This window comes from Trematosphaeria pertusa, assembly GCF_010094035.1.
Source record: "Trematosphaeria pertusa strain CBS 122368 unplaced genomic scaffold BU26scaffold_9, whole genome shotgun sequence".
Lineage (NCBI taxonomy): Eukaryota > Fungi > Ascomycota > Dothideomycetes > Pleosporales > Trematosphaeriaceae > Trematosphaeria > Trematosphaeria pertusa.
In genome coordinates, this window is record NW_022987220.1 from 2,009,052 (window position 1) to 2,023,181 (window position 14,130).

At 55.4% G+C, this 14,130-nt stretch overlaps 5 protein-coding genes across 5 annotated transcripts; 3 read left to right on the top strand and 2 right to left on the bottom strand.

Moving 5' to 3' along the window:
- The first annotated feature begins 2,860 nt into the window (after positions 1-2,860).
- On the top strand, positions 2,861-4,066 carry BU26DRAFT_520839 (uncharacterized protein). The gene is made up of 2 exons (XM_033829387.1): positions 2,861-2,960; positions 3,087-4,066. Exons 1-2 carry the CDS (start codon positions 2,900-2,902, stop codon positions 3,905-3,907), a joined length of 882 nt encoding a protein of 293 aa, XP_033682784.1. The 5' UTR covers positions 2,861-2,899; the 3' UTR covers positions 3,908-4,066.
- A 52-nt stretch (positions 4,067-4,118) lies between these two features.
- Positions 4,119-5,833, top strand: BU26DRAFT_353352 (uncharacterized protein). Its single transcript, XM_033822501.1, has one exon. The coding sequence runs from the start codon at positions 4,611-4,613 to the stop codon at positions 5,634-5,636; it is 1,026 nt and encodes a 341-aa protein (XP_033682785.1). The 5' UTR covers positions 4,119-4,610; the 3' UTR covers positions 5,637-5,833.
- BU26DRAFT_566726 (uncharacterized protein) lies at positions 4,156-4,593 on the bottom strand (the record flags this gene model as incomplete). Its single annotated transcript, XM_033833563.1, has 1 exon — positions 4,156-4,593. The coding sequence occupies one exon, from the start codon at positions 4,591-4,593 to the stop codon at positions 4,156-4,158; it is 438 nt and encodes a 145-aa protein (XP_033682786.1).
- A 6,957-nt stretch (positions 5,834-12,790) lies between the features above and the next one.
- On the top strand, positions 12,791-13,123 carry BU26DRAFT_566730 (uncharacterized protein; the record flags this gene model as incomplete). Its single annotated transcript, XM_033833564.1, has 1 exon — positions 12,791-13,123. One exon carries the CDS (start codon positions 12,791-12,793, stop codon positions 13,121-13,123), a length of 333 nt encoding a protein of 110 aa, XP_033682787.1.
- Positions 13,124-13,475: 352 nt separating this feature from the next.
- On the bottom strand, positions 13,476-14,081 carry BU26DRAFT_606634 (uncharacterized protein; the record flags this gene model as incomplete). Its single annotated transcript, XM_033835677.1, has 2 exons — positions 13,476-13,740; positions 13,897-14,081. 2 exons carry the CDS (start codon positions 14,079-14,081, stop codon positions 13,476-13,478), a joined length of 450 nt encoding a protein of 149 aa, XP_033682788.1.
- Between the last annotated feature and the right edge of the window lie 49 nt (positions 14,082-14,130).

Below are 14,130 nucleotides of genomic sequence, written 5' to 3' on the forward strand. Positions count from 1 at the left end.
CTCCCGCAACGAATCTTGCAGTAAAGGCTTGCGGAAAAGCCGCAACACGAGGCTTTAGAAATTTAAGCTTTATCATATTGCTCACACACGGCAGTAGAAGCGTATCCCATGTGTAAAAAGAAGATTGTAAAATATGCTGCCCAAACTCGCATCGCACCTTAGTCCGCGCCTCGAGGTCCGCACCTCGCATGAGGTCGGGGACTTACCACCTCACGTATTGAGCAGGCAATCATCAATCACATAGTTGTAATAATGGGCATCTTAGCTCTTGTTAGCTATTCTATTCTAGATTATATCCTGGTCCGATAACAAAGAAATAAAAGAAAACCGCTCTGCTACTCCCGCCTGAACTCCACGTCGAATAAGGACGAAATAACCGGTAATATCAGTGCGGGTAAGAGTTATCCTTGTATACAGAAAAGACAGGAAAGAAGACAACCCCTGCCAAGAGCCTAGGTAGCCATATCACCATGGGGCACTACATTCCTATCATCATCCAACTCCCCGCACAACATCCCCGTCTCCTCCGCACTAAGCCCTAGGCGGTGACAGAGAACCACGCAGGCCGCCCTATCACCATAGGGCGCTCTATTCCCGTCATCGTCCAACTGCCCGCACAACATCCCCGTCTCCTCCGCACTAAGGCCCATGTCCTGAAATTGAACTAGGCAGCTCGCCCATTCTATCTTCGTTTTCTTCCTGTCTGTCTCCCTCTCTTGCTCCCTGAACATCTCGTCTTGGTACTCTCGGCGAGTATACTGCACATCTCTCGCCTCCGCATAGCCCGTCGCTAGCCACGTATCCTGCGTAGCCCTCGAGACCGTTCCAATATCGTAATCCGCAACAGAGGCTTTTAAGGTGAAACCCATGCCATAGATACGGTACAGGATAAAGAATGGGTTCTTGGAGGAGTGGAGGTGCGGGTCTCCCCACTGAGGGTGCTTTCGAGGGGGGGGTGAGAGGTAGGCCTTGAGCGTGTGTGCGAGACTGTCGAAGCAGAGACATGTGTCCGCCAGCTCATAATCACTCTTTGGAAGCGGGAACAAGGCGTCATGGAGGAAGAAAGGCGTGACAGCGTGCTTGAGCGACGAGTGGAGAAGATATCCGGCAGTGCACTTGCATGACGGATGCAAGTGTGGGAGCGTACTGTTAAGGAACGGAGGCGGCAGTGCCGGAGGCGCAACGGTAGCATCGTATTGAAAGGCCCCCAAATCCACGTCGGATAAGTCGTCTCCGTGGGCCTCGAGGAAGTTCCTGAGTTGTTCATTTATCTGAGCCCAATCTTTGTCGAAGATGGATGTTAGACCAAGCACGGCCATTGTGCCGGTAATGGTGGCATTGCGGAGCCTGTACTCGTGTTGAACGTCGAGGTAGAGGTTTGCGATATCATCCATGTGCGCCTTGTCAACCTTGCATTTGACACGCCCGTTCAACCGATTGGGTTGACGACAGTGCCGTTGAGCCTTGTCTGGATGCCAGCATCGATTGAGATTCCGGATTTGTGCCCGGACGACGGGTTCTGGCACGCTCCATGAGGGAAAGAGACGGGGTGGTAGGCCAAGGACCGGATTGAGATCGTCAGATTTGTAGTACAGGAAATAGGGCTTGCAATCGGGACTGTACTTTTCTGGAAACTGTTAACATGTGCGATTGGGTGTTGATAAAGGCATACCGAGAGCGGGCGCGGTCCGCTGATTGTAGGCTTGCAGATTGATGCTGAGGTAGAGGCTTAAGAGCCCAGTGAGGATAAGTATTGACTTGAACCTCCGCTGCCATGCATTCACAACGCAAGCAATGCCTCTTAGCTGCTGAATGTATGCCCCATGCTTGATGTATTCCCGGAATCGCGCCGACACAGAAGCTTGTTTTTGTTTCGGAGGACTGTACTGGAGATCTTCGGAGAGAGGACTGTGTTGGAACTCTTCGGAGAGAGGACAGTCGCAGCCGACAATGGAGCGCTCTCGAGCTGTGAGCCCCTGGTGCCATGGTAGCGCGTCCTTTCCGCACTTCGTTGGCGGCGCCGAGCGCAATGGGGGTTCAACATCGTAGTCTATGCTTGTTAAATAGATCCGCCCACCAGTGGTTTGGAATGACATACCCTGGGGAGAATCAAGATCGGTGTCGTAGTCATCCCGACAAATTTTGCGACGTGAGGCCATGGCTGAACTCCGATACTTGCTGGCGATGGCGATGATGAGATGTGAGCGAAGTTGGAGAGGGGGTTGGCCTAATTTTCTACCTGACGACGACAAAGGAACATGAATGCGCAACGCATATTACACAGACCGCCTTAGCGACAATAAAGAAACGTGGACGCGCTACAGATTATTTTACGCAGCCACCGCTTAGCGACAATAAAGAAACATAAACGCGCTACAGGTCATGTGGTTACACAGAGAAACATGGATTCGCTACGGGTCATATTACACAAACCCTCACCGCCTCCATGGCATGGCAGAGTGCCTCCTGTCTTGAAGCTTATGCCTCCAGGCTTGAAGCTCATGCCTCCTGTCTTGAAGCTCATGCCTCACAAAGAAGTGCAAAAGGTGTCGATGTGCCGTCCGAAAATGCCTTTCTCCCGCCAGACGCTCTATTCGTTTATCTGCTCGATAATTCTTACCACATTTTTCGGCCCTCCAGATCGTTCTTGGCACATTCCATTCACAAGCTTCTCACCATGGCGGCCGCTGGGCTTGGTGCTGACCCGGTAAATGATCGGCCCCCCCGGCGACGTGGTATACCCGATATTGGTGATCCTCCGGCCAGCTGTGGAGGAGACGACGACAACGACGGTGACGATAGTAACGGTTCCGGTTCGGGCCCCGGCTGTTTTGGCAGCTGCACTTTCCGAGAGTTCTTTGTGGTGCTGTGCATCATCGCGGTCGCTTTCGTTGGTATCATGGGGGCACATCCACGTGCAGGTGCTCGCGTTCCAGACATAAACGTGACGGTGCAACAGCCTGATGTCGTCAGCACTGCCATCATGTACACGCCGCCGCTCTGGCAGTCCAACCACACGATCCCGCACTCCCTTGGATGGCCCGGCCTCCTCAACGACGAGCTCGGCGCCATGGAAAAGAACTCACTGTACTGGTCGCGCATTCTGTGGGCCACGCGCACTGATGGCATCTTTGGAAGACCGGCCCTCTATCCTGCTCTGCAAGAACTTCAGGCTTCCTGCAATGACACACGCAAGCCCGTCAACGACTTGGTCTCGGCCTGGAATGGATACCAAACCCTGACGGGCCGCGGCAACGAAGGCGCCGTGCGCTCGATCCGCGGCATCAGCCGCCAGATCTGGCACCGGTACGACCCAGAGCGCGCAGACAGACTCGCAAATGCGCAAATCTGCAAAGCGGCTTCCGACGCGCGGAACGCCATTCCCTTTGTCGCCGAAGCCGCCCAGGCCCTTCACACGTCTGTATCCTCCGTCTCCTTATCCCTCGAAGCGGTCGCGAAGGCCACATACCTGTGGTTCGACAGAGACAACATTGGAACGCCCGACACGAAGCGGCTCGCGAAATGGGCCTACCAGGCCATGACAGCAAGCGGCCTGGCAGACTACCGGCAGACGCTCTTCGACCAGGCGGACGTGAACGGCAAACGGCAGATGATGGCGGTGTATATGGACGTTGCTACGGCGAGCCTCTCGATGCACCAGTCTCTACTCGTAGTGTCAGCATTCCGCGAAAAAGTCGTCTGGATCGACAACTATTACTACGGGGTCCAGGTAGCGCGAAAGTGCGGCGAGATGGACGAGGCGGCGCAGACGGAGCCCGAGGCGAGAGATGGGGTTGCCGTGTTGCATGGACGGTTCACGGCCGGGCTGAGCGCGGAGGAGGTGGTGGCGGATATGGATACATGGGGGGTGCAGATGACCGAGGTAACGCTGAACGGATTGCGATGAATTGGCAGGCGGGCGATGGTGGACGGGGATGGTGTTGTTGATAGTTTTCGCACTTTCCCACCGACTCCAAGGTCAAAGCAGGGGGAAAACGGCGCAGCAAGGAACAGTCAGATATTTCTCATATCTTTAATCGCATCCGTTGAAAATTCGAAGAGGAAACCTTGAAAGGAAGTTCCCTAGGGCTGCAGGGACGTGCCCAGGTGCCAAGCTTTCGCCATATCAGACCGGCCGCATTGGGAATAAGTAAGTCACCAACGCCATCGCATGAGCCATCGCACCAGCTTCTGCGCCCCGTCGCCACCGTTATTGCACCACTCCATCACCCTCGCCAATAGCCTCCGTGGCACATCGCTGTTGAACCACCCCGTCGCCCGCGCCAGTAGCCTCCGCGTCGCGTCGCCGTCGAGCCCGCCCATTGCCCACGCGAGAAACGCGAGAACGCATCCCCCCGCGACAAAGAGACTCCAGAAGAGAACCCACATCCACCACGTTCGGCGCTGGCGCCGCCGAAACCTCTCCCACGCGCGTACATGTTGCTCGTCGTTGGAGATGCGAGGCGGGCATAATGGCGGGCGCTGGCGATGGCCGCCATGATTGCTGCGGCTATGGCTGTTGCCCGCATTCGCAGTGGCAGGCTTGCGGCCCCACCAGATACCGAACGATAGCTTTCCGTCTAGCCAGGCCATGATGGAACGGTTGTGGGATGAGGTATACTTGCGGTTGGGCCGTTGCAGATGCAGAAGGGTATATGCGGAAAGCTGGAATGCGGGAGGTGAGCACAAGCACGACGCACCAAGAAGCACCTGGAAGGCGACAAAGCTTTCACGAATGGCTCCAAACCGCCCGCTTTTGTTTCCCTGTCAAGCAACAGGTCACCGGCTGCAGGCCCCCGGCCTTTTCACTTCCGCCGCACCATCATTCACCCGCCGGTTCCCCTCCCATCGCTCTATTTCTTCGCTCAGGCTCCAACCCCCCATCTCCTCACAACTCGGGCGAGAGCGTTGAGGGCCACCGTCGATCGCAACCCACGCCCAGCACACCACGCAACGCCGACATCCTCCAGAGCATCATGTCGTGGCGGTCCTGGTTGTGGCCCTTCTCATCACCAGCCCTCTCTGCCGTCGAGCGCAATACCATCATCGCCGAGTATTCCGAGCGCATTACCCAGAGCCAACACGCCCTCGCTTCCGCACAAACCGCTTGGAACCGCGCTCGAAAAGAGGCTGGCGATGCCTCCGAAGCGGGCAACGATACCCAGGCCAAGTCCATCCTGGCAGCCGCACAGGAGCACAAAGCCGCCATCCTCACCCAGACACGCATCCACGGCGTCCTAACGGCTACGCGCGAACAGCTAGCCGTGCAGCGCGACAAAGCCGAGATCGAAGAGACGATAAAGCAGGCGAACAAGACGCTTCGAGAGTGGAATGTCGCAGCGAGTCTGGCAAATACACCACAGGAGGTCGGAGAATTTGGCGAAACCCTTGCAGTGGCGCGCGGCTTGCAGACCCAGTTCGAGAGGGAGTTCGAACAGCTAGGACTGGGCTCTGGGGACCGGCGAGATTCGCTTGACAGGGAGTTAGACGATATTCGGTCGGAGCGGGTGGTGGAGAGGCTTGCGGACCCGGCGATGCGGGTGCCAAAGGAGACCGGGGAGCGGGACCTGGCTAGGTTGACGGCGGAGGTCGACGGGGCATGGGAGGAGCATCGCGAAGAGAGGAGGGAGGGTTGAAAGTGGTGGGAATGGAGAATAGTCGTGAGTGACTGGGTGGGTGTTGAGAGTCTGTGCAGGGGCCCGGAACAGATTAAGGCGGTTGGCAAAGGTCTTCACTTTCGCCTGCATTCAGGCTTCCGGCCCCGCTCCAGAGTATGTAGGTTCATCTCAAGGATTGCCACCGTAGTAGAGCACCACGAACAATTCACCACCTGATGTCACTCTCCTCACAAAAGCCGCTGTATCCGTATCCGTACTCGTTTCTTCGTCGTCGCTGATGCTTTCCTCCCCAGAATCCTCCAGACGGACCCAGAGCTGGACCCAGAGCTCGCACCCGCCACGCTTCCGGAAGCTTGGATCCAACCCATATGACAGCTTTACTCCGAGAACCAACTTGGTCCAATGTATGGATTCCGAGCGCGGTCTTGCTCCTTCCTCGTTTTACACGCATCGCTATCGCGGCCAGCGCAACCAAGCATTGCCATCATTCGCAATCGGGCATTTTGGCGAAGGCTCGCTTACCCCGCCGCAAATGACGCCATGATGCGAGGTGGAAAGATGAAAGAGAAGATCGACCGCTGGCTCTTTTTCCTGTTACTGGAATCCTCGTCTACTCTTCGTCGAGCTACCGGGAGCCTTTCGATCGCTATGGGCTTCACGCCGGTGCTCATGACTCCGCCCCCCGGAATGTACGCCGGGATTTGGATGCGGGGAAGAGATGTAAGGACTTGGATGTTTAAGTTGGGGCATGGGCGCAACTTAGCCAACGTTCTCAACGAACAGAAGCCAAGAACACACCACCTGCCCACCACCCCCACCCGCACCGGCGATAGAAAGTAACCATACCCCCTGAAGCCACTCTTGCCGGCGACATTGCCCGATATCCATGTGGAAGCTTTTATCGGCATATATGCGAGTTTGGGACTGTGGACGCAAGCTCCCTTTGGCACACATGTACACCGGCGCAGGATGGCTCTTCACGAGCGATCTCCTTTTACGACATTCTTCTACACCTGCATGTCGACCGGGATTCTCACGCATACAACTACACTGGTGCCAAAAACAAATTTTTTCCGAGCGATCTTCTTTTATAGTACTCTTCTATGCCCGCAGGTCAACCGGGATCCTCGTTTGATCTGGACGGATGACTGACGTGGGTGACACCGAATCTCTAGCGTCCGAAAATCTTCTACGACGACCCTTTCACCTCCAACAACGACCCTCAATCGTACGCATTCCTAGCTGAAGCCAGTTACGAATCGCGGCACGGAATACGAATGCTAAGCTCCCTGCGCAACAACGCTGCTCCCGTGCGGTGTTTCTCCGCAATTTGATAAGCTTGTTCGATCCTCTGTGTGGTCCGCTATCCCAAGACGGCTTGCCAACGCAAACTTGCGCGCAAACCTGCTTGATTCACCGGACTTTCAAGGAGAAGTGTTTGCAAGGGATGTTTCCATCTTTCTATTCGCATACGGTGGCTGCCGAAACGGTGAGGTCAGGCAGATTTTATATGATCTTCACCAGCTAACTGGGTGGTAGACACGCGTTCGTTTCCGCAGCCGCATATCATGGATGGCAACAGCAACAGCAACGACAACGACAACGCCCACCATGATCACTCCCGCTCCATCGCCAATGTTCCCGCCGCTCCAGACTCCACCACGCACACCATCCACGCTGCTGCACCTCTCGACGACCCCAACACAGCGACACCCACCACCTCCTCCGCGGCTCCGAACTCCTCCCCCTCATCAAGCTTCCTGGTCGAAACCTACAGCAGCATCTGCACCCTCTACCGCACGGAGCACAGGTCGCGTCTCCACTGGGAAGCAGAAGCCAAGCAACTCCAGCTCGCACACAAGACAGAGAGGTTGCGGTGGGAGGGGGTGGAGGTGGGGCTGCGGGGCGACGTTGATCGGCTAGAAAGGAGGGTGCGGAGGTGGGAACGGGAGGATGAGGCGAGGAAAAGACGGGTCGTGGAAGGGGTACGTGGGTTTCTTCTCTTTGTCCTCACTCTCCGGTATCATATGTTGATTTCGGGACCGCTCTATGCACTTTATGCGGCGGCTTCCTTTCTTTTCGCCCCAGGAGCGGAAACGGAAGAATCTCCCCCTCCCCTTCCTCAAGTTGCTCTCCTTCACACTTTGAAGAATTTCGCCCGCCCTGCAACGAAACGAAACGGGGCATCCTCCCCCAAAATCACATTCTACGTGCGGAACAGCACATTCACAGAACCCGAAACTCATACAGTTTAATGCTAACTTCACTCCTCAGGCTCAGGCAGGCATATCAGTATTGAAAAAGCAACTCCAGACCAAGGACGCGCTGATCGCCAGGCTCGAAGCAGCGCTTAGTGAGCTCTCGAGGAGGGAGGAGCCCGAGTCCGAGCCCAAAGAACTCAGAGTTACCACAACGCAACGACTGGAAAGAGAAGGCGGAGCGGGAAGGGATCAACCGGGAAAGGATCAACGACGGCCTGCTGACTGCGTCGAGCGAGCTTCCACCGGTGAGGCAGACAGGGGATCGCAGGGTGATGCTGGAGTTGAGAATAAGGTTGCTGGACGGGCATCACGGGATCGGGGAAGCATGCAACGGGGGCAAGAGGAGGACCTGAGTACGGCGAAAGAGCAGAAAGAGGTGGCTGTTGAAACCTCGTCAAAAGGCGGCAGGAACGCATCATCGCACCTTGCGCATTTGCGGGAGGAGCTCATGGCGGAGAAGATGGCTGCCTTGGCGGAATTGCAGGACAAGTTTAATGCAGAGAAGGCGTTGGCGGTCACGGGATTACTGCGGCAGTTTGAGGATGAGAAAGAGGAGGCTCTCCTGGGATTGCGAGAGCGGCTCGACGAGAAAGCGGCTGCGCTTTCACAATTGCAAGAGAGGCTCGATGCCGAGAAAGCTGGTCGAGTAACCGATATTCAAGACCACATCGGCACAACCCAGAAGCTGCAAGAACAAAACGAAACGCTGACGAAAGAGCTCATCGCTGAGAAGGCCAAGACATCGTCCACCGCATTCGATCTGAAGCAGAGCAAATCTGCCATTCGAGACCTGCAAGCAAAGACCGAGGCAGTCACGGCGCTCGAGACCAAGCTGAACGAAACGGAATCCGACATCTCCAGGTTAAATGAAGTCCTCAGACAACGAGACGCCGATGTGGAGAAGTGCGAGTCCACTATTCGATCTCTACAGGACAACCTGGAAGCGCAGCGCCGGGATATCGAAGCAAAGGAGGCAAAACGGAAATCGCTGGAGGAAGCACTGAGCTTTGCGAGGGCTAGAAATGCCGACGATGATGAGGAATTGCAGGAGTTGCGGCGCAAGCTACGAGATTCTTCCGAATGGAAAGACGAGCGAGACGATCTAGTGGGCCGACTTCAAACTGTCCAGGACAACTTGAACGAAGTCCACCGAGAGCGCGACGACCATGCGCAAACTATCAAATGCCTTCATGAAGACCTGAGGGCTGAGAAGGATCAATATCAAGCCCTTCAGAATGAACTCGCCACTGAGAAAGATCGGTACCAAGCCCTCCAGGACGAATTCGCCGCTGAGAAAGAGCAGCACCAGGCCCTTCAGAATGAGATCACTGCGCTGGGAAAGCGCCTAGAGCATGAAAATTCCACCATCAAGAGTCTTCGAAATGATCTTCAAGCCAACCACAGTCAGCTGCAGATTGCACGGGAGAAGTCAGCTCATGTGGAGAAGAAGATCCGCGCCATACTGGGAACCCAAGCCAGCTCCCAAAAGTTCCAAACCACGGACCCTTCGAGGAGTTTAGAAGCTGCAGAAACGGACGACGTCGAGAGCCTTTTGGGCAAGTTGCAGAACGAGAGAAGCTGCCATTCGGCCGACCATTCTACCATCGACGACCTGCAAAACGATAAGGATAAAGTCACGCAGAGGCTGAGAACCATTGAAGAAGAGAATGACACCCGGGCGACCACCATTCAAACGCTTGAGACCAAAGCTGGCGAGACCGAAAAGAGGCTCAAAGACCAAGAAACGCAACTGACCCGCGCCAAGCAAGAACTGGAAGACGCGCTGCGAAAGCTTAAAGAAGCCTACCTCCTCCTCAAGAATTCATACAACACCACCTGCGCCCTTGTACTGCTCTTCGATGACGCGACGTGGGTGCTCCAGATGTGGGTCAATACCTTCATATCGCTCGACTCCGGCGGTGCCACCGCCGCCGAGCAGAACAAGAAAGACCCAAAGAGGAATCAAGCACGGCAAGAGGAGGAAGAAGTCCGAAATAAGGCCATCTACTGCATGCTTCTCCGGCTGCGCCGCATGGTAGATGTATTCGCGAACAGCAGCCTGCTTGTTCCTGACCCCGTCGAGCCATTGCCTCCCAATTCCATCGACGACCCTCCATGCACCGACACATCGGGCATCAACCACATATCGCAGCAGGCCAAGACATCGCCGTTTCCCTTCATGTCCACACCACTTCAGCTTCCGATCACTTGGCTTGCCCCACCGCGCCGCGAAAATGAATCCGCCTGGGTCTGCTCCCCAGCCGTCGCCGCCATAAAGCGTGATATCGCCACCGCGGATGATGAGCAGATAGGCAGTTGGGTTGCATGGGGCCCTGGTGCGGGCGAGTCCATGAAGGTGAGTGTGAAGGATGAAGGGCAGGAGGTGGAGGTTGGGTCATTGGATCTCAGTGAGGCGAGGAGGGGGATGAAGGTGGAGAGTGGAAGGGTGGTTTTTGGGGAGAAGGTGGCACTTTGTCAGTAGCGAGCAGGAGAGGTCGGATAGGTGCTGGATGTTGTGTGAGAGGTGGACGGCTTAGGATTCTCTGGCATAACGTAAGTGCATACAAGCTGCTAAAAATAGAAACGGGATAGTTTCGAAGTAGACGAATGTGTGAATGACGATGGGACTGAGCATGCGGTGTAAATGTCTGGTAAGAAACAAAGGCAGGTGATGGCGGGTGATGGCGGGTGATGTCGTTCGAGGGGGAAGAATTGCACGGAAAGCCAAACAGGAAAGGGATGTAGAATCTCGAATTTGATAGATGCACAAAATGGGAAGCGAAAACAGGGAAAGGAGCGTTGATATTGAAAAGAGCGACCTATCTGATGTGCGGGAACAAGACATACAAAACTCTGGAGACTATTAGCCTCCACCCAAAAGACTGACCATTGGTGAGAAAGCAACGAGATAAAAGGGCTGATTAGGATATGGCCAGATAGGAAGAGCTCGGAAGGGGTGCGATACGATTCGATCCAATAACGACGGAATGCAGTGAATGCGTGAGTGCGAGGTGGCTTGATGAAGACCAGTGGACGTTAAGGTCGGGATGGAGAGCTGGACTGGGAAAGTACCGGGGAGATTCGCTGCGGCTGTGCATGTTGATGCGGTATTGATGGATCCACAGAGCTTATCCAGAACCCGGCTTTTCGGATGCGATAGGACAGGCTGCAATGTGATGCGGGTGCGTATCGGGGCATATTCGGGCCGTATGTAGGGTGCGAGGTGATGTGAGAGACTTGGCGGTGCCATCTCAGAACGCACGGTATCCGTCCCCGTACTGCGCGCCGTTACCAGAACCCGATGCGGCCATGGCTTTCAAGAGTGCAGCGAGGATAGCAAGGATGAGAAGCGCAAGGATGAGAAGCACAAGAGTAATGCTGTCGCCGGCGTCGGGGTTCTCGGCCTTCCTGAAGCGGCCGGTATCCGGGTCGCGCGGCTGGGAGCGCCAGTGGTCGGACATTGTTGGAAGAATTGGGAATGGGTGTGGGTGTGTTGGGGTTGGATCGAGTTGGTGGGAACGCGATGAGTGAAGTTGGCTGTGAGGATGTGATTTGGAGCTTGATTGTGTAGCTTGAAGAAGAAGAAAAGGTTGAAAGGTGCGCGAGAACCGGTATTTCTTAAGTAGAGCAATTGGCTTGGGTCGGGAAATGAGAAGCAACACTGTGTTAGACACGAATAGAGACTGGGAAGAGACATTGAGGATGTTCGAGCGAGACATCGAAGAGAGCCACGTTGAAACGAACAGAGAGGCGGAGCGTGAAATGGAAGCCTATGAGAGCAGATGCAGGCGAAACACCAAAACAATGGGAATCGGGGCCGTGGAAAGTCGTGGATGCAGATTTCCACCTTGTTTCCACTTGCAACGAATACATTCTGCTTCTTCGTTGCACTGTTATACAGCTGAGTCATGGCGAGCTTACCGGGGCTTAAGATATTTCCCACCACAACGCCTTTTGCCGCGATTAAGATTTCATCACGTTTGAGTAGGCCCGGAGAGCTACGGGCTATGTTCTTAAATCGAGCTTTCTTTAATATTGATGCTGCGCTGTTTTCTGAAATGGTGTCAGCAGCCCGGCACCAGGCTTAGTCACCCACCCCGCTTCGCTTATGGGTACGAAGTACTCCAACCTCACCATCGATGCTCTTCTACTTCCCATCTCTTCACATCTTCACATATGGACTATCTGCTTTGCACGAACTCCCTCCTTCGACTGTCCGCCGGGTTTCCCCAATAGGGAACTCCAATAGGGGACTCTCTGATCCAGATCACTATCATCTTTGACTGCTCGCCGGCACCCAAACGCCGTTGCGCCAACGGCCCCGAAAGCCAGGACCACAGCTCTCCTGCTCCCTTTCTCCCCTCCCCTCTCCTTCCTCTACTGCGACGCGCTCCAAAGCGAAATGCGGCGCCCGCCGGATTCCCGTTGCCTCTCTTCCACGCCTCGAGAGTATCCGCAGTCCCGACTACTGCACCTTTTCGCCGATATCCTTGCACAGTACCATCTGCCGAAAGGCGAAAAGGTATCGAATTTGTTGTTCAAGAAAGAGGGAGAAGAGCCTGGCACTTCTTCAATGACGGGTGAATAGCAGGTCACACGCCCCCTTCATCGCCGTCGTGGCCTCCGCGCCGACAAGAGTAGAAATGGATGCCACCTAGGCGAAGGAGCACAGCGAGAGAAGCCACGGGGTCATTCAGATGGATATTACAGCCGGCAAGAGAACGGCAAGATGGCGCCTGCTTTCCTTCCGTACCCAGTGAAGGATCAGTCGTGGCAGCCCTCACTTGAGCACGACAAAACTATTCACCTTTGGCGGCTCGTCCGCCGATGCAGAAGGTACTTGACACATCAGCCTCCTCTGCGTCATCCACGCTCACAACTCCATACAGTACACAATCGCAACATCCCGCTATGAGTACGCCGCTGCTACGCCGCGACTGGTTCAATCCTGCCTTGAATTCATCCCACAATGCTGCGTTCCGCAATACACCTGGGAGCCTATCGGTCAACAATGTGCCATCGACAAGTTCATCCAGGAATGCACACGGCAAAGCTATATCGCCCAAGAACCGGTCTGGCAACGCAGTCAATGTCTACGCCAACTTGCCACCGCGCAATAGCAACAACAATGTGCCCACAACACCCAGCCCGCAGCCGCCGACGCCGCCACTAGCAAAAGCCTCAGCAGCGTTAACACCGCTAATCCCCACGAACGCGCGACTTGATCTGCATCTGCGGCCGTAGAATGGACAGCCTGTTCTACTTTCGCCTGCACATCGCGCAGCCCGGCCACAGCGAGGATCAGCGAAGCTATCGCTATCAGATTCCGGCGAGTCAGCTGCTGAAGGAACAAGGGCCTGCCGTTGCTCGAGCCACGTACTTGGGGGTCGCGGCTCGGTGCTGGCGTGCGCGCGAAGTGGATTGGCGAATGCGGGGTCCGGCGGTAGTTGTGTCGGTCTTGCTCGTCGTGTGGGTGCTGTGGATGATGGTCCAGCCGGTTGGCGAGTAGATGGCGGTGGGGGAGCCAAGGAAACCGAACGCCGCTGCGTGCCATACCGAACGAACACCCCGTAGACTAGGCCCTCGCCATCGAACTTTACGCGGCACGCTCACGCGCCTTCCGCATGGGGGCAATCCTCTCCTCTCGCTTTTTCATGGCATCCTGTTTGCCGTGAAGCTTCTTCCAGTTACCGTAGGCGGCGGCTAGGCGCGTCTTCATGGTGCTTGGGGGCCCCAGAACATCGCCTCCCGGCACCCTGACACGTGTCTTTCGCGCCAGCGTGCATATTTGTCCTTCTCTTCTCATACTATGAAGTCCCATCCACGGTATATCCGGCAATCGTTCGCTCTTTGGTTCATTTCTAGCGATGCGAAGCGAAAACATGTCAGCCGTTGCGTGTGCTGGTCAATACGACCAGAAATGCTCCTAGTAAAGGGAAAGGAGGGACTGCAAGGGGGAATCGTTAAGGTGAGAGCCATCGCGCGAGATCCCGTATTTCTGCTATTTCTTAATGTACTCCTCTGATATGTTTCGATAGTGCTTTAGGTCGCCGGAGCGATCGAGCAGGTCCGCGAGCTCGCTGAAAGCCTCAATGCCGATTTCCTGACTTTTAGTATGACCTTTCAACTCCCTGGGCTGCTGGGGCAATGTCTCCGCAATCCGGGTTCCGGTCTCTCTTCCTCGCCCCGTCTTCATCTCCATCTTGCCTTCCTGCGACTTCAACTCCCGCTCCGTTGAGAAGTAGTTGGGA